Source organism: Myzus persicae, unplaced genomic scaffold (assembly GCF_001856785.1).
Source record: "Myzus persicae strain clone G006 unplaced genomic scaffold, MPER_G0061.0, whole genome shotgun sequence".
Classification (NCBI taxonomy): Eukaryota; Metazoa; Arthropoda; class Insecta; order Hemiptera; family Aphididae; genus Myzus; species Myzus persicae.
In genome coordinates, this window is record NW_019102823.1 from 330,204 (window position 1) to 349,700 (window position 19,497).

Here is a 19,497-nt window from a genome sequence, read left to right on the forward strand (position 1 = left end):
AAGAAGTCTTAATATTTTAAATAGATTTTGCATCACATCTTAAAATTATGTTAACATTGTCACCTTTGTCAATTTCATATACATTTATGATGCCTTGAAAATCATATTTTATTCAAAAAAATTAAGTTTTTAAAAAAAGATACTTAATTTGAAAACATCGTACATTGATAATTGTATAATGTTATCACAACCGTAATACCTCAGAATAGATAAAATTTAATCTATTCTGTGGTAATAGAGCCAATGAGAGTTCTCGTCTTCTATAGACCTTATACTCATGATATAAGGTCTATGCCGTCTTCTCGTTCTCGATTTCCCATAGGTCTTTAGCAATGTACCTATGGTGTGCTTACATGCTTTACTGACTGACGGATCGAAATGTTCAATATCAATTTGTACAGCAGCTTAACGTGATATCCCTAATCAGATATCCAACTCTTGTAATCCAAACAGTTGTAACTTGTAATACATAGTCTGTATATCGAATTTTTTTTTATAATTTTTTTTTCTGAGTTTAGTACTTCGAATTTGTAATAAATGATAATAATAAAAACATTAGACGATTGTTTTCAGTTGTCATTTTTTGTATTTATATTTTATTGTACGTGACCTATACTATACATTTCCCGTGAAATGGACAGCCGGCATTCCGTTCATTGAAATATTCATTAAAATGTTTATTTCGATTTTTGACAAAATTACAACATTGTACTTAAATGAAACGAGTGAGTATATCGAAGCCATAGTAAACATAATTACATATTTGCAAGTCCTCTGGTATTGCCAACTCCAGTTTAAATCCGGATTTTCGTCTTTCACTTTTAGGTGAAAAAAAGCCTGCAGACAGAGAGTATACCGTTGTTATTAAGCCAAGCGGAGAGACAGTTCGATGGAGATGACTCCGATTGCTTTTTGTCCAGTGATGACATGACGCCATTTAAGAAGCACAACGTCTACTACAAAAGCAGATGGGCTAGGGTCTCTTCACTCCTTTTTTGTGGGTGAGTATTTTATAAATAACAATACTATAGCAATGAACATTGGTGGATTTTTACGAGTGTTTTGCAGTGTGTTTAGTTTGGCTTGGAAACATTAACTTTACTGCCAATTTAATGGGTTTATTTTATTATAATATTTGAGTATATTTAGGGTACCTAAAAGCTTGTATAAATATAATATTCAAAATACTTAATAGGTAAGTTGTGTTTTTAAATTTCAAAAATAGTAAGAAAAGTATAAATAAGTACATTTTACATCAGTTATACACTTACAATTTATATTACTGATTAGAGATTACTATTGACTAAAAATAGTGAATTCCAATTAACAACAGTAAACTTTGAATTAAGGCATAAACAAAACAATAGTAGTGAATAGTGAGTGTTACTGAGTAGTAACATAGAGTGACATAATAAACGTTATTAAGTCTCTGAATTATCAGTAATAATATTAGAAATACCTAGAAGTAGAATAGTATAAATAGCATAGTAGTATAATAAGTAGTAACCAAAGAATAGATTAAATGTAGTAACTGAAAATTAGACTGTTCCTTCTGACTTTATGTGTACTGCTGTTCAGGACATCAAAAAATGTATTAAATATCTACTTAAATTTGATAGTTTAACTATGTGAACCCATATAATATTAACTGAATATAAATTTTTTTTTTTCATATTACATGGTTACGTCTTTAGATGTTGTGGTTAAAGAATAATGACAGTGTCATTTTTATTGTGGTCTTCTATAAACCATAATGGGAATCATGGACAAAGATACATTTGAGGTGTATTATCTTAGTTTGTGATGATAGATGACCGATCTCACTAATCACTCGTGTCTCGTCTCTCACTTGTTATTATTAATTTTATTGCTATCAATGTTACAACCAGCAACGTTTGCGAGTGTAATTACTGAAATTTGAAATATCCCAAAATGCTCTATAGGCACTAGAGGGAACCAAAACAAATTATTTTAATTCTCAATCATTCATACATTTAGTAATAGTAGTAATACACTATGTACTATAGTATTGCCTATTGGTTATTGCATTCGCATAACTGTATAAAAATCTTGGAGAGTCAAAATAATTTATTCATCAAAATTAAAAACCTGACCCCCCTTCCCCTCGGGTTAGTCTTATTCATTTTATTAGCTTAGAAACAAATTGCAGGTGCTGGGTACCCATATTGTTAAATAGTATTAAGAACCTATATAAGAGTTCATTAATGAAAAAGTGCTATAAGTAGAGTTTAAGAAAATAACTACTAACTAGTATAGATATTATTTACATTTATTTTATATTTGATGAATAATAAATAATAACCAACGAATAACTTAATGCGATAACATTGATGAGCTGGTGAAGTTGGCCCTTCCACTATGTTAAACTATTTCATTGAGTATTGATAATACATCAACATATCTAATACTAAATACTAATATATGATACAAGAGAAACCATAAAATAAATGTAAACTTTTATGAAATAGTTTGAGGAAAAAAATTGTTTGATATTACAATATTATGCTAAATATATTGCATTCTTTCTTAGCTTAAGAATATTCAAAGATTTGTATTTTTGGACTATCTTATTGGGGGGGGGGGGGGGAAATGATACCTTTGCCCCTCGCAATGATGACACTGGGCTATTGGAAAATTTGTTTTTAAAGGTTAGAATAGTTTCACTTGTTATAAAAAAAAAACCGCTTGAAAATTATTACTATGCCTTATTTATTTACATTCCTACTAAATAAAGTAACAGTATAATAATAATATAGACCTAAAGTATTATTTTAATATGACTATAATAATTAATAAAAATATAACCATAGGTAATAAAAACCATAGATGTAACTCAATGCTGCCAATAATTTCGTATATTGATATTGTTAAGAAACATTTTTTTTATCTTGATTCCCTCTCAATAATGACGTATTAGTGACATTTCAGTGAAACCTCTAAATACCGGACACTCGGTATCTGAAATTTTTGCCTGAATAATTCAGATCTTTCAGATTGTAGAAAATTTGTAGTATGTTTCCGAAAAAAACGCTATTTGGAGTTGCTAGTCAGGGAAGGTTTCATTGTACAAGTATTTAAGTGATGGAATTCTCTAAAAATAAACATTTAATGAATCAATACTAAACTAATGGTCCTTAAAACAATATTTATATTTTATTGGCTCATTAAATGAATCAATTTTCTTTCTAGTCCGGCATCACAGCTTTAGATTTCTATAGACGTGCCTGGCATCATCGTCGTGCATGTTCGTATTCGAATCGCACTTGTTGGTTATTAATAAGACCTTAGTTATACAACATACATCTATTCATTATAATGTAAGACTTGATTCCAAAACATTGTTTTAATATTATAAGTATTTGAATAGTATAATATTTTTTTTTTTAATTTTTAAATATAATAAATTCCGTAATTGATAGGTTAAAGACAAACATGTCTTCATGTTTGGAAACTACAAGGTGAAACATCGAAGACTATATAGAGGTGCGTCATTGTGAATAGGTACCTATTATTTATATCAACACCTATTACTATATTTTAAAAAACGAACGCAACGCTCGACGTACCGTTTATACGGTTTATTCATTACTGGGTACTGACGAATTGGACTAAAATGTTAATTTAATATTATAAATAATATCAACGAATAATATTAAATAATTAACATCGAGTAATTGACTCATGACTCGTATTGGACGTTTTTTTTTTTTATCACGGTAACGGCGGCGTTGGTCATGGAATAACCGGCGGCGATGATAATGAAGTGGCGTAGTGCTTTCATGCCATGAATTGAACCTTGACATTCGCGCGCGTTGATAATATCGACTCGTTGGTCGTTCGGTCGGTGATTCGCCTGCGCCGAAGAACAAGAACGGGACTGTGTCCGTAGTTCTGTTGCCGCCGCCGCCACGTCCTACTGCCCCTCGGACCACTTCTCCTTCCCCGCCAAAACTACTCGGCACTCGTCGCAACGTCGCCGCTAAGCTGCGGTTCAGGCAGTTCACTGTTCAGTGGCCGTCCGATCTGCGGTCGAGCTTGTCAGTTTTTTTCTACATAGTCGTTGATCCGTCCATATCGTATCGTACGACGACTCTTTGTGAACGCTTTGAAAACGATTTGCGCGTCAACCGAAAAATAAATTAATACCTGCGGCGTAAAAAATAACGATCTTGATATTTTTCTCGTGGCCCGTTACCCTTCTTGGTGTGTGTACGATCTCATATTATTTTTTATTTTCTGCCGTGCGCCGCGTAGAGCTTTGTGTAGGTCGTCAACGCCGCCGCCGTCTATAACGGGCGCAATCGCAGAATTATGTGATTGATTTTATGGATTCGCCCACCGGTGCCGGTGTCTGTTTGGTGGAAATGAACTCGTCTTCATCCACGACCACTCTAACCGTCAAAGAGGACATTCCGCTTTTGAACAAGCCTCGGGAAAATAATAACGTCTTCAACAGGTTTGACACAAACACTGAAACACCTCTCTCTGCCACCCACCCATCAAAATCTCCCGTTGTCCGTATTGCGCAATTGTAAACGATGATTAATATCTGTTAGCTAAAACCTCATTTTATAAATAATTCAATAAATAAACATTTGTTATGTACCTTCCCTATTTGTCTGTCTCTTATTTATATCGACCCAGTCAGAAAATACCTGTCGGGAATAAATAATACAGTCTCCACAGCCTCTTGTAGGTTTTTACAACAATTATAATATTGCCCTCGATATTACTTGTTTCTTCTACATGTTTAGCTTTATTTTTCAACCTCCCTATATGTTGCAATGTTTGTCATTTCGGTGGCAGGCATGCTGATCAATTGTGATAATTTAACATGACATCACAGCCTTTAAATATACAAAATAGATAAGTTGTAGGTATCTAATAATAATTTATTATAAGTACACCTAAAAGTTTAAAATTTTCATTTGATAATTTTTATATTCATCCACATTTTCATGCATTAGGTAAACATATTATTTATTGTTGTACCTAATTAATAGGCCATATGTTCAAACTAAATTATAGGAGTACCTAATGCATTACAAAAAATAAAATACCCAGTTCCTAGAAATTATTTATAGGTACCTTTAATAATTTGATTCGAATAGGTATTATCATAGCATAAAATAAAATTACTAATATACCTAATCTCTTTTCCTCACAATATGTTTATTAATATAATATTAGGTACTTAACAATTTACTGACATTTTTAATTTTACTAATTTCTATCTGGATTTTATGCAGCAACGATCAGTTAAACTTCAGTGGTATTAATATGTATCCACTGTAGGCGAGTTAAACTGTAGTTAGTACCTAAAATTTTTTGGTTGATGGAAATAAATCTCCTATGTGCTAAATTTATAATTTTGAGGTTTTGGTATCTCCGGAGCCAAAAAAAGTAAGCTATTTATTGATAAAATATCTATGTGCTATCTGCATTGTAGAAGTGTAGAACTAATGAAAATTAATAAACAATTTCTCCTATGAGAAATACCTCCTATGTGCTATTTCCATCATAGAAAAATCCTCCAATATGTTACCAACTATAAATCATATATTAATAGCTCTGATGTGATTTTTTTAATTTAAACGTTTTTTTGTGTTTCTTGATAACTACACTTTTTTTCGTAGGAGGTTTGTTCCCGTCATCGACGACTTGCTTTTTATTTTTCCAATTCAAAATTTATCAAAATGTATTGGTCAATCTTTTTCAGGCATATTAATGTCTATCGCTGCAACAACATAGTTCCTATACATACTTATTGTACGTGGACATATATGAAAGTGGATAAGGGGCATGAATAGGCTTTGCAGGTTATATTTCCTCGTATTTTATGCATTTTAATAACGCTGTGGGTATCCTGGAAATAACAGTAACCTTGCTTCACGTCGCAAGTATTTTCAAATTATTAGGCTAATATCAATAACTATCTCTGTATATATGTAAAATAACTGAAAATTCTAATTATGTAACACAAGCTTTGATGATTAAAATAATTATATGAAATTGAATATGAGTATTCAAATCTATTAACTAACTAAACAAAACTTCCATGCCTAGATATCACTTATTAGTTATTGGAATTATTGAAGAGGTTATAATTTATAGGTGTTGAGTACTAACCATACTATATGTTATACATATGTCTTAATTTATTAAGTACTGATCTAAATTGCTTTCAACAATTTTAACAAACTTTCCACTTCTTGGTCACAAGACACCAATACTTGCATAGTTTTAAAATTGAATTCCTTGTTTTATTTTTCATACTTTGATAGAAGATAATCACCATAATAATCAAGTCTCGAGACTGACATTTGCATTAATATTTTGCATTTATATTTGTAAAGGACATATTTGAGACCTGACTTAAGACAAATCCATTTTCATGATATCTAGTTATAAAATTTAAAATTATATAATATATATATTATAAACAATTTTAAATATTCAAATATAAAACTTAAAATAAAAAAAAAAGTCTAAATTTTTTATTTCTAATGAAAATATATTTATTGTTTATGACAAAAAAATCAATAATACCACCCATGACTTATAAGTTATCTGCTCATTGAATTACATTTGTTTCATATATTATGTACTTTAGAAACAAACATTTTTGTGCCTAGATTCAAGTATAGGTATTTGATTTATATTTGTATTCTATAAAATGATATATTTTGACGTATTATTCATATGGTATCAATAAAATTATGTCATAATTTACATTCAATTTTTTTTTTAACATTTATTTGGAAAATATACAATCTGTAAGGTTAGTTTACAATAGGCATATATGCAGTGTTTATGTGTTTTTACATGAGTTTACATGAGTTTAAGGAACTACCCAACAGTAGTACTTATAGTGTGAGGGATTTTGTGTGGGTAATGAGAGTTATTAATTTTTTTTATGTTATTGCTAGGTCTCTGCACCAGATTCTTTTCAGCCTTCTTGGCGGGTCACCAGGTATGTTGATAGAGTCGAGGGCAAGGGTCAGAGGGTTTTAATGGTTTGCTAGATGGGAGCAAAATAATTTGTAGGATGATTTTGCTACCTCTAGAACTGTTTGGATATTTAAATCGGTATGAAGTGTGTGATTTGAGATGTAAAAAAATGCTTTTGTAATCATTTGTAATGTTATACATTGAAAACGTTGTATTTTATTAATATTTGACTTCTTAGCAGAACTCCATAGTTGGATTCCATATGCCCACATCGGTTTTAGCAGAGTTTTATATAATAGGAGTTTGTTTTTTAGGCTAATTGTAGAATTTTTACCAAGGAGCATATAGAGGGACTTTCGTCTGATGTTTAATTAGATTCGTTTTTTTTAGTGCTCGGCCCGGGTTAAACATTTATCTAGTGTTAAACCTAGGTAACGTACGTTGGATGTTTGAGGAATGATTTTATTGTTTAGAGTTACTGGGGGAACTGTATTTTGTTTGAGACTAAATGTGATGTGCTAGGACTTTTCATTGTTGATTTTTTCTTTTATTTACATCAAATATCATCAATTTAGTTAAAAATTTACCCCTACAGATAGTAGATACTACATACTACATACACCATCATATGATATTAATATTATGCTGCATTATCATCCTTAAACACCTCAATAAATAGGTACTTAATATAACAATACCTATGTCAATATGTATTAAAAGAAACCCTCGAATAAACCTAAATGTTTTAAATTCATTGAAATTTATTTAAGTTATATTTGTAAAATGTAGGCATAGTAATAAAAATAAAAAGTGCATATTTCAATGATACTTAAGCACATAAAGTCTTTACTCTTGATACTAATGTTAAATGATTGAATTGGTACTTATGTCTACTAAATATGTTGATTTGTTATAATATTTATTAAATTAAACTAGAATTGTTTTCTATCAGGTGGTTATGATATTATTTACATTTAGGAAGGGAGAAGATATGATGAATGTGTCATACACTCATACCCACACGTTAATCAATAAACAGTATTACAGTAATATGTGACTCGTATGTGATTATCAATATTAGTTCTTTATTTTTCTTTATGATATAAAATAATTCCCTATTCTGTACTATTTGTAAGTAAATTATAATAATTATGTTTTGTATAGTTCTAAGTCCTGTTTATGGATTTTTAATATTTTTTCATTTGTGTACATTTGAAAAGTGGACTAATATTTCTGTCATAAGCAAAACAAACTAATGTATGTACCTACTTTGTCTTATTTAATATTATGAGGAATGAAGTGTAAAATGAATTAAATGATAGATTATACTGAAATTACATTTATCACATTTTAATTTTGCATACAATTCATTATTTTAAAATATTTTGTAGATATCATATTATGTAACTTTATCTCTATGCATCTGATAGTTTTTTGTTACCTACTAATCACATGAATCTTATTACTTATGCATATTTTTTAATATTTAAAATAAGAAAATTTGATACAATTATAATTAATATACTATACATACATAACTACATGTATTTAGATAAATCTTATATATTAGTACGAAATAAAATCAAAATAGGTTCTTATTTTATATTTTTGTAGATCACTCTCAAAGTGAATCATGTTTCATATATGTTTATTGCTAATTTGAGGTAGAAATATGTTTAAATTTTAAATTTTAATATTTTTTACCTACTATTTAATATGATAATATTTTTGGTCATAACAGTAAACTAGCATTGAATGCACTTGCCCATACTTACCTCATTCAAATTTACTTTATGTAAATCGAACAAGAATACTTAGTATTCTAAAGTAGTAGAGCGTTAATATTATATGTACCAAATTTTTGTAAAATGATTATAAATAATAATATTTACATTTAACGTACTGAATTACCTAATTATTAAATTTGTATTATGCTTAAAAATATTAAATTTGAACTTGATATAATGTCTTGCATTAGTTACTCAGTATTATATAAATATTCTAATTATTATATTATTGATACTGGAAAATGTGTTCTAAAACCATTGTAAAAGAAATGTAAGACATAATATTCAACATATAAAAAAGTTCAAAAATATAATGTTTTTCTCCTATTTTAATACACACTACATGGACACACGGGATACATAAAAGTAGTTAGTCATTATAGGGATGACATTCAATTTGTCCAAAATTAAGAAGACACTAAAACTATATAGAATTATACTTAGTTAAGAAATTGGTTTAAAATAATACTAGGTATATTATATACAGTACACACAATTTTAAATAACAATAAATCGCCATGTGCATGAATAATGATGTCTGGACTTCTTTTTGCTTTTGAGTAGCTAGTAGCTACCACTCTCAGTCATTTGGGTGGTGTGGACCAAGACTAGTTTTTATCTGCTGCTCAATTATTCTTAAAATAGAGTTAAGTGAGCATCTGAATTAAACAAATTGACAAAATTCATAAGAATTTAAAACCAATTTCTTAAGGGGACATTGTATCCGTGTGTGTTATATTTCCATCTTACTAATGCTCAACATAGTCAATTTTACGTTAAGAAGGATCAATTTTACTCTGTCTTTTTTAATATTAGAGTGAATTGATCGATTGTCAATTTAAAAGTTAGGAATATTATCTAGCCTTCATTGGTTGGCTTAAGTTAGTTTTTTTATGCTTTCATTTTGTAGCAAGTTTAAATTATTTTAAAATGCTCATAACTTGCTAGATACTTCAAAATAAAATTAATCAAAATTGTACTAGGGATTATGGGTAATAAGCTCACCTTTAAATGTGATCAATTCATCCTCATAAATTATAAAAATAACAAAGTAAAACTGATTCTTCTTAAAATAAAGTTTACTAATCTGGTATGCATTATATAGTAAAGCAAATACAACACATTTGGTTATGTACTCTTGATAGAAACATCTAAAAAAGTATATTATATATTTATATTTATAATTACCTCGTATGTACAACACAATAATAAATGTATCTATGTAAAAATATGAATAATTTATTTTTATATAAGTAATTGCATTGTTTTTATTCCTACCAAACCAATAGTAAAAAATCATTTATGTACATACAAATATATTATATGTATTAGGTGAATATGTTAAAATAGGAAATAAAAGTATAAGAAATAATGACATGTTGTTTCATTAACATAAGCTCTTTGTTGGTATTTAAATACATTTTATTATGGTATTAATTGTTGTTTGATTTTATGACAAGCACACAAATCTTATTAATAATAATAATAATTTTATTCTTGCCTTATTTAATAGGCAAGAAAGAGTTACTTATTTGATAGTTTTAATTTTAGCTCTTAAAAATTTTTTTTTCCTGAGTGACCCTGCAAATTTTGTTGCATGTTTCCTTTTACCTGGTTAATTTTTATAAATTAGTCAACTTGGTATTTATTATAAAATATAAATAAAAAAGTTATGCCGCATGAGTTATATATATTATATTGTTGTGTGTTGTCTTATTTCAAATGAGGCTTCACCGGAAAGCTTGATATTCAACTCTTAAAATCCACAACTAATAAAAAATTAATAAAACTATTGTTATTGAACACAATAATGATTAGCTAAGGTTATAAGATTAGAATTCCAATTTCCAACTTATTTCTATTTGGTTGAAAGAATTTTTAGATAAATTATTTTTTTTTTTTGTTATCAAGTACCTAGGTAATACTAAATCACCAAAAATCCATTAAATGAATTTGTTTTTCCTATTATTTTAAAAGTTTGACAAAAGTACCTAAGCCATAATAGTGCTTTGACAAGTTTGTCGTATTTCATGGAGTTTGTGTCCTATTATTTCAGATTGTGACACATTCTCCTGCCTGTTTATATTTTTACAGTCATGACAGAAGAGAAAAAAAGTAAATTAAGGTAGGATCCCAATTTGGTATTTTACTAATATAATATTATAATAGCCTAACTATAAATTTTAAGTTAGGTATGTCAAGACCTAGCTGGGCTAACAAATATCAAAAAGGGTGAGCAAAAATTAAGAATGATAATATTTCCTATATTGTTAAACTTTTTAATATTTAAACGTATAACCCATTTAGATGAATTCTGTCTTCAGATATTCCTGAACAGTAGAATTTGTATTTTTTTTAAATTTAAATTTATAATATAGGACCCTTATATTTCTTTTAGAGATAAGATGTAATTTAAAAGTTGAATTTTAGATTGATATATGTACTATCTTATACTAATAGTGTTATTTGTAGATTCAAATCTTACATAATCATAATAAATAAATACTATTAGTATTTTTTTTCAATTTTTAATTATTAAATTTTAATATATTACCTATTATATATTTTATAAACATCAAACGATACGTTATTAAAATATGACCCTAAATAATAATTTATCATTAAACTGTTTCTCTACCTATTTATATTTTTTGTAATGTCTAATTGAAAACATTAAAATGTTTGAGTTATAGATTGATACAGTTTAAATTTTGATTAGTTAATTCAAAAACCATTATAGCTCACCCTTTTTTAATTTTTTTGTTTTGTAGTCGGCTATTTAAGGTTAGGTGATCCTAACCTAATCTTGTATTAAACACGACTAACACCACAATTTATATACATTTTTAATTTAAATTTTAAAAATAAAAATTGCTACAATTACATGAATTATTTATTTTATTTTATGATTGAAGTGATAGCGTGTTTATAACACATCAAGCTTATACTTAGTAAAATATTATCAATGTAGTGATTTGTTTTTAATATTTATGTTGATATATTTGCTTTTTTTTTATTAAACCTTCACTAACTTAAGGATATTTAAATTGCTTAGCTTTTTACATAAGTTAGCTTCTTGCATGTATTGTTTTGTTTTTAAATGGGTAATTTGATATTAAGTGCATGTTAAAAGAAAATTTATGGAGAATATAAGTATTATTAATAATAGGACTAGCAAGAAAAGATACTTAAGGACGTATCATACTTAAAGGACATTTCATACATTTGATATAGATAGATAGTGGATACCTTGATATCATTATATGTTGTAGGATTATTTACATAATGAACCTATCATGTTAGTAATACACTTTTTATACTTGTGCATACATATATTTTATACCTACTTTTTATTAATTTTGGTTTTACTACATTAAATATTTGGGATAATGATTAATTTTTCTCATCCTGTAATATTTTATCTGACTTTAACATTCTAAGATTTAAAATAATAGGTAAATATAAAAATAATAATTTTGGAAGTTTTTAATAGTTTCACATTTGAGATTAATAAATGTCAATAAAATATAAATTACTGTGATAATAATAATTGGTCATTATCAATAGTAAAATATAGTGTTGGATTATAATTAAATCAAAGTTAATATTAGGTCATAATTAATTTGAAATTATTTATATTGTAATACTTTTTATCTTATTTTGTAAACAATAAAAAATTGCATAATACCAAAAAAATATTTTGTTAAATTTTTAATTTATTTGTATAAAATCAACCAACATGTCTTGGTCTAGATTAATTGTTAATATTTCTTATCCAATGTGACTTGCAATTTTTAAAAAAATGTCAGTTATTACTCTTTTCTTACTATAAAGATTGAGCGTTTGGCTCTTTTTAAATAATTCTATTTGATTCTTAATTTTAATAAAATTTTAAAGTTTTAAAGACTTAAAGTTACTATTAAATAATAAATCCAATATATTATGAATATTTACCTCAGTATTTAGTTACTATATAAGTTAAATATTTAGACTTTTACTTCGAACTTATAAGGAATATATTTTATTGTTAATAAATAACTTATCTAAACAATTAAGATATTGACCAGTTGTTATTATCAATGCCTGAATTGTCTTTGACTGTAAAATATGTTTATTGAAATATGTATGGATATTTTATATTATTGTCTTATATATATACAATGTAGAGTATTGTTAGATATACATTTGTTTAACAGATTTTGACAATGGATTTGGCAAAAATGTTTCCGCAAGAAGGAACTTACTTCACGAACTATTGTCATTGGAAAACAAAGCACCGAAAAGTATTCCCCAAATGTCATACGCAATCAGAAGTACACCATAATCACATTCCTCCCAAAGGTTTGAAACTTTATTCTTTGATATTTTAACCAACTTATCAATTAAAACTAAAATTTAAATGTATTTCTAGGTGCTCTATCAACAATTCAAATTCTTTTTGAATCTTTATTTTCTTCTGATGGCTATGAGTCAATTTGTACCTGAACTACGATTAGGATACCTCTACACATATTGGGGACCATTGGTATAAAACTTTGTAAAAAAAAAATTATCAATCCTTACTTAATGTCATTTAACGTTGTAGATATTTGTATTGGCAGTCACATTATTTCGTGAGGGTGTTGATGATATTCGAAGGTGGCAACGAGATGAAGAAGTAAATTCACAAAAATACAAACGTCTAATACGTGGTAAAGATCACAATATTGGTACAGAGTATGTATCATCATCAAAACTAAAAGTTGGAGACCTAGTAAGTTTTGGTTTTTTTTGTAATTATTAATGAAATATAGCTAAAAGTTTTATTAAATTTAATTATTAGGTGCTGGTAGAAAAAGATCAAAGAGTCCCAGCTGATATGGTGTTATTAAGAACTACTGAAAAATCTGGTGCTTGTTTTGTACGGACTGATCAAATGGATGGTGAAACTGATTGGAAACTACGTCTAGCTATTGGAGACACTCAAAAATTAGATTGTGATGCACGTTTGTTTGATATTACAGCAACTATTTTTGCTGAAAAACCTCAAAGAGATATTCACAGTTTCATAGGGACATTTAGAAGAGTAAGAGAATCTATTATTTTATTAAAATTATTAAATCATTAATTTTTCATAATTTATTATTTAGCAAGACAACGGAGAAGAAGTGAGTCTTGATGTAGAAAATACATTATGGGCTAACTGTGTTGTTGCTAATGGTTCAGCACTTGGTGCGGTTGTTTACACTGGAGCTGAAACCAGATCTGTAATGAATAATTCTCAGCCTCGAAGTAAAGTTGGACTCTTGGATATAGAAATTAATCAGTTAACCAAGGTATTATTTAGTTTTTTTTTATTTACATATATTATCACATATTTACACTATATTTCAATTTTCAGCTACTTTTTTGTGCTGTGGTTGGTCTGGCCTTCGTAATGATGTGCTTAAAAGGTTTCAGTGGTCCATGGTATCGTTACATGTTCAGATTTGTATTACTTTTCTCCTACATTATACCGATCAGGTTAGTTTACAAAACTTAATTTATATGAGCAAAAATAATTATGTACTTGTTTTTTGTTTAATTTAGTTTGAGAGTAAATTTAGACATGGGTAAAGCATTCTATTCATGGTCTATGCAAAGAGATGAAGAGATGCCAGATACAGTAGTTAGGTGTACAACAATTCCAGAAGAACTGGGACGAATATCATATTTATTTTCAGATAAAACTGGGACACTTACTCAAAATTCAATGGTATTTAAAAGACTTCATTTAGGAACTGTTTCTTATGGTGCTGAGTCTTTTGACCAGGTAAGATAAATTTATTTATTCTTCTATACTTAGTGTTAAGGTATAATATGAATTATTAATATTGTTTTAGGTTGCTGAACAACTAAAAATGACTTTCTGTGGAACAGTTGAGCCTACACATAATCGTAATTTGTCTCAAGGGTCAACATCATTTAAGATACGACGCTCTGAGCAAACTCGTCTTCATGATGCTGTTAAAGCTATTGCACTGTGTCATAATGTGACTCCTGTTATTGAAAATAATATGCAGGGCAATATGTTAGTTTTATTTTTTACAGATAAATGATTGAAATAAATTTTGCATTTAAAAAAATATATTTTAAATGTTTGATTTTAGTACTGATAGTCCGGTCGAACTAAGATCTGAAGCTGATCAACACTATATTAAAGAAAGTCTTCTTTCTCGTTCACAGTGTACTTATCAAGCTTCTAGTCCTGACGAGGTATAAATTTATATTTGTTGAATTCTTATAATTTTATTTAAAAAAATTGCTTTATATTTGTCTCAGATTGCATTAGTAAAGTGGACTGAAGATGTAGGCTTAGCTGTAATAAAGAGAGATTTGACATCACTTCAATTACGTACATCTGCTGGAGATATACTTAATTATACAATATTACAAATGTTTCCGTTCACATCAGAAACTAAACGCATGGGAATAATTGTTAAAGATGTAGCTTCTGGAGATATTACATTCTATTTAAAAGGGGCGGATGTAGTTATGTCATCTATTGTTCAATACACAGACTGGTTAGAAGAAGAATGTGGAAATATGGCACGAGAAGGCTTGCGTACATTGGTAGTGGCTCGAAAAAATTTAACTGAAGAACAGTACTTGGAATTTGAAGTATGTGTTGTTTATCTACAATTCCAAATCATAATGTGATGACCAAATGTTATATTTTATTTATTTTTTTAGTCTCGTTTGAATTCAGCAAGGTTAGCTGTGACAGGACGTGCTCAGCGAGTAGCAACTGTAGTGGACACTCTAGAACGTGAAATGGAGTTATTGTGTGTAACAGGGGTTGAAGATAAACTTCAAGTAAATGTTCGTAGAACCTTAGAGCTATTGGGCAATGCTGGAATTAAAGTAAGATAATTTTAATGAAGTATAATTGCTTGATTGATAAATTTATATTTTATTAGATATGGATGTTAACTGGAGATAAGCAAGAAACTGCCACTTGTATTGCTAAAAGTTCTCGTCTTGTTTCAAGAACTCAGGAATTATTTATTTTTAATCCTGTACATACAAGAACTGAAGCACATCAGCAATTAAATGCTTTTAGAAAAAAACAAGATTGCGCCCTTGTTATTACTGGTGATTCGTTAGAAGTATGTTTAATAATAAAAATATTATCTTTAATCTAAAATTTTAATCTGAAAACTTTTACCTTTATTTTTAAGATATGTCTACAATATTACCAAACAGAATTATTGGATGTTGCCTGCCGTAGTCCAGCTGTAATTTGTTGTCGATGTTCTCCTACCCAAAAAGCACAAATTGTCACTCTAATTAAAGCGCATACTGGAAAAAGAACTGCTGCTGTTGGTGATGGAGGAAATGATGTTTCAATGATTCAGGCAGCTGACACGGGTATACAATAATTTGTTAATAATTGTTGTTATATATATTAGAGCAAATGCAACAATTGTATATTTTTTATTTTAGGCATTGGTATTGCTGGTGTAGAAGGTCGACAAGCATCTTTAGCTGCAGACTTTTCAGTACCACAATTTTCACACCTTTCTAGACTACTCATGGTACATGGTCGATACAGTTATAAACGATCTGCCTCACTTAGCCAATTTGTCATCCATAGAGGTCTTATCATATCTACTATGCAAGCAATATTTTCAGCTGTATTTTACTTCTCATCAGTAACACTGTATCAAGGGTTCCTTATGATTGGGTAAGATTGGAAATACACAGGGCCTATTTTTGTGAGAGATGCTCTACACTATGCGTAATACATAATTCATTATGGGTAGTAGTGTGGTCCTAAATTATAGTGTATTATTAATTTATTTATGACGGTAATATTATTAATAGATAAAAAATTATATTTAAATTAAATTGGCATAGACACATAGTTTTATTTTGTATTAAAGAGTATATAATTTAAAAAATAACAAAAACAGGCCTTGAATTTGTAAGTTAATTACAAGGATTATTAATTTAGTGGTTTATTGATTTCAGATATGCAACACTATACACCATGTTCCCAGTATTTTCCTTGGTACTTGATAAAGATGTATTGTCTAAAATTGCATTAACTTACCCTGAACTCTATAAAGAACTGAGCAAAGGGCGGTCGTTATCTTATAAAACATTTTTCATTTGGGTTTTAATAAGCATTTATCAAGGTAAACATATACTATATACACATATAATATTTTAATACAGTTTTTCAAATATTTTCTTTATTTTGGCAGGTGGTGTAATAATGTATGGAGCATTGTTTCTATTTGAAGATGAATTCATTCACATTGTTGCTATTAGTTTCACAGCTTTAATTCTCACAGAACTAATCATGGTTGCATTGACAGTGCGCACATGGCATTATTTAATGTTATTGGCTGAACTTTTTAGTTTAGCTGTTTATATTTTATCATTAATCTTACTCAAAGATTATTTTGGTTAGTATATGTTGCTTTTAACTACTTTTAAAATAAATACAAATTCGCTTATAACAATTTTCAAGGAACCTCAAAAATCATTTTCTTACATCCAACCTTTGTTATGCAGGGTGCTTAAAAAAAATATACATATTATATGTTTAAATTTGATGTGTCAGCATTAAAATATATTTTGAAATCTGAAAAATGTTCACACAAATTAGGTTGATTGTGCTCCAGCCTAGGATTGCTTATTCAATATTAATATTTTCAAAACGATTTTCATCCGAAAAATGTCGTATTTTTAACATAATCAGATAGAAGGTAAAAAAGAGACTAAGATGTGTATAACATGTTTGATTAAATAGCACTCTTTAAAGTAACTATAAATTAAAAATTGTATGTTACAATTAAATTAATTTTGATATTGTATCAAAGCTCATGTAAAAAAATAACAAATAATTGCATAGGACAAAATTAAAAATTGAGTAAGCATACAAGATTGTTTTAGATGAAAATAATACCAGTTTTTGTTAAAAAATGACATATTATTTCTGGAATACTTAAACCACCGTAATTGTAAATAAATAAAATTATTGTATATGAGGAAGAAAACCAAACAAATACATTGCTGATAAACATTTTACCCAAAACTTTGTTGTATTTGGCATTGTTATAAGCGAGTTAGACTGTAATTTAATTATTAACTTGACCATTTGTTTATTTGTTTAGATTCTCATTTCATACAAACCGAATCATTCCTATGGAAAGTCACTGTGATTACGCTGGTCAGCTGTTTACCATTATACATTCTAAAGTTCTTAAGGAAAAAGTTTTCACCACCCAGTTATTCTAAATTATCGTGAGCTTTAATTGCTTTGTAAGATGAATGTAGTCAAGATACAATTATAATTGAGGAAATTAAACAAAATTGATATACTTACATGGATCTGTAGTGTCAAAATCAGCTTCGGGATTATTTTTCTAATAACTCCTCTATTATGAAGACAAGTTATAATCTGTTTCTCAAAATCAATTTTAATGAAAAAAGCACAATTAATACCGAATAGAGTAAATACAACACTTAAAATTTATATTTTAATCATAAATATTTTTTTATTGCAAAATTATAGTACTATCGTCTTCAAAAATAATCTACTAATTGTAATGTTATTTTTCTGGTTTAAGTTAAAACTATTTAAAATTATTATCTTTTCTGTTATTTTTCGTTTTGTTTTATGGAATGTTAATGATTATCTATGACCGTGATTCATAAGTAAATCAATGAAGGATTCAGCTATTTAATCTGTAAACATCCTTTATTAATTTATATTTATTATATATTCACCCTTGCAAATACCACATTTTAAATGATTTAAAAACAACAATTTTAAATATTAATTTGCTCGTTTGAATTATAATACATTTGATGCAGGGTCTGTGTACTGCAGTTTATATTAATGATCTTAAGTTATGATAAGATTAAATGTATGTCACCTTTTAATATTATGTTAATTTTTTTGCAATTTGACTAAATCTTGACATAATTTTAAAGATTTGTAGGATTGCCATTCATCCTATTTAACCTGGTATATTGTTTGTTTTTAATAAAACTAAAATATTTTTAATAGATAATATTCAGTTGATCACATAAATGCTATTTTTTGGGGGAGGGGGGGGGCAATTCTTTTTATATTCATACTATCTAATAGGAAGTGAATTTTTTTACAACTGCTGTTCGTTATCAGAGAATGGTTATTTAATTGTACCTGTTTTAATCTGGTGTTAATATTTTGTTTTTACCTTGTTAGAGTAATAATGTGTTTACAATTTAAATTCCATTCATTGGGAAAATGCTTTCAGTGGGATAAGGAGAGGTTTTTATGATGTTACAATAATTATAATAATTTTGAATAACAAAAATTTGGAAACCCTGTTTACTTTTGAGCCTTGAGTAATAAATACTATTAACGGCAATAATACAAATCTTAAAATAAACAAAAATATATTTTACAGAATATAAATTTTTTTCCAACATTGTAGGTCTAAATTCTGAAAATAATTCATTGCTCAACATCATTTTAAAACTAGATATCCCATTTAAAGTGTTGAAAGATATTTTACATTGTACTGACTAATGTCTTTTGAACTTTATAATATGGTCAATATTTAAAAAGGTCAATTGATTGCACATCATTTTAATTATAATAAATGTTTTTCAGATATTTTAAAATTTTATTTCCCTAAAATATTTATATTAAGTATAATGCGTTTTGAATATATATTATGAAGCCTATTACTGAATAAAATAAATATATATGTTATAA

At 27.9% G+C, this 19,497-nt stretch overlaps 1 protein-coding gene across 5 annotated transcripts; it reads left to right on the forward strand.

The window, feature by feature from the left end:
• The first annotated feature begins 346 nt into the window (after positions 1–346).
• On the forward strand, positions 347–19,146 carry LOC111033170 (probable phospholipid-transporting ATPase IIB). Of its 5 annotated transcripts, XM_022313786.1 has the most exons (20): positions 347–725; positions 826–1,001; positions 10,816–10,884; positions 12,956–13,100; positions 13,171–13,284; positions 13,345–13,512; positions 13,582–13,824; positions 13,889–14,074; positions 14,140–14,261; positions 14,328–14,550; positions 14,621–14,808; positions 14,888–14,993; positions 15,060–15,398; positions 15,471–15,641; positions 15,698–15,886; positions 15,959–16,148; positions 16,224–16,464; positions 16,752–16,918; positions 16,988–17,191; positions 17,903–19,146. In XM_022313786.1, exons 5-20 carry the CDS (start codon positions 13,219–13,221, stop codon positions 18,034–18,036), a joined length of 2,937 nt encoding a protein of 978 aa, XP_022169478.1. In that variant the 5' UTR covers positions 347–725; positions 826–1,001; positions 10,816–10,884; positions 12,956–13,100; positions 13,171–13,218; the 3' UTR covers positions 18,037–19,146. The 5 variants fall into 5 exon arrangements, with proteins under 5 accessions (XP_022169478.1, XP_022169479.1, XP_022169481.1 ...); XM_022313787.1 differs by lacking the exon at positions 10,816–10,884; XM_022313789.1 differs by lacking the exons at positions 347–725; positions 826–1,001 and adding an exon at positions 4,008–4,477.
• Positions 19,147–19,497: the final 351 nt, after the last annotated feature.

What these genes read in the sequence shown, in the direction of transcription:
- LOC111033170 (XM_022313786.1), top strand. Translation starts at nt 13,219, where the DNA reads ATGGCTATGAGTCAATTTGTACCTGAACTACGATTAGGATACCTCTAC. An exon ending in AAGCTTCTAGTCCTGACGAG is followed by an intron (nt 14,994 to 15,059) that starts GTATAAATTTAT and finishes TATTTGTCTCAG; the next exon opens with ATTGCATTAGTAAAGTGGAC. An exon ending in CTTACTCAAAGATTATTTTG is followed by an intron (nt 17,192 to 17,902) that starts GTTAGTATATGT and finishes TTATTTGTTTAG; the next exon opens with ATTCTCATTTCATACAAACC.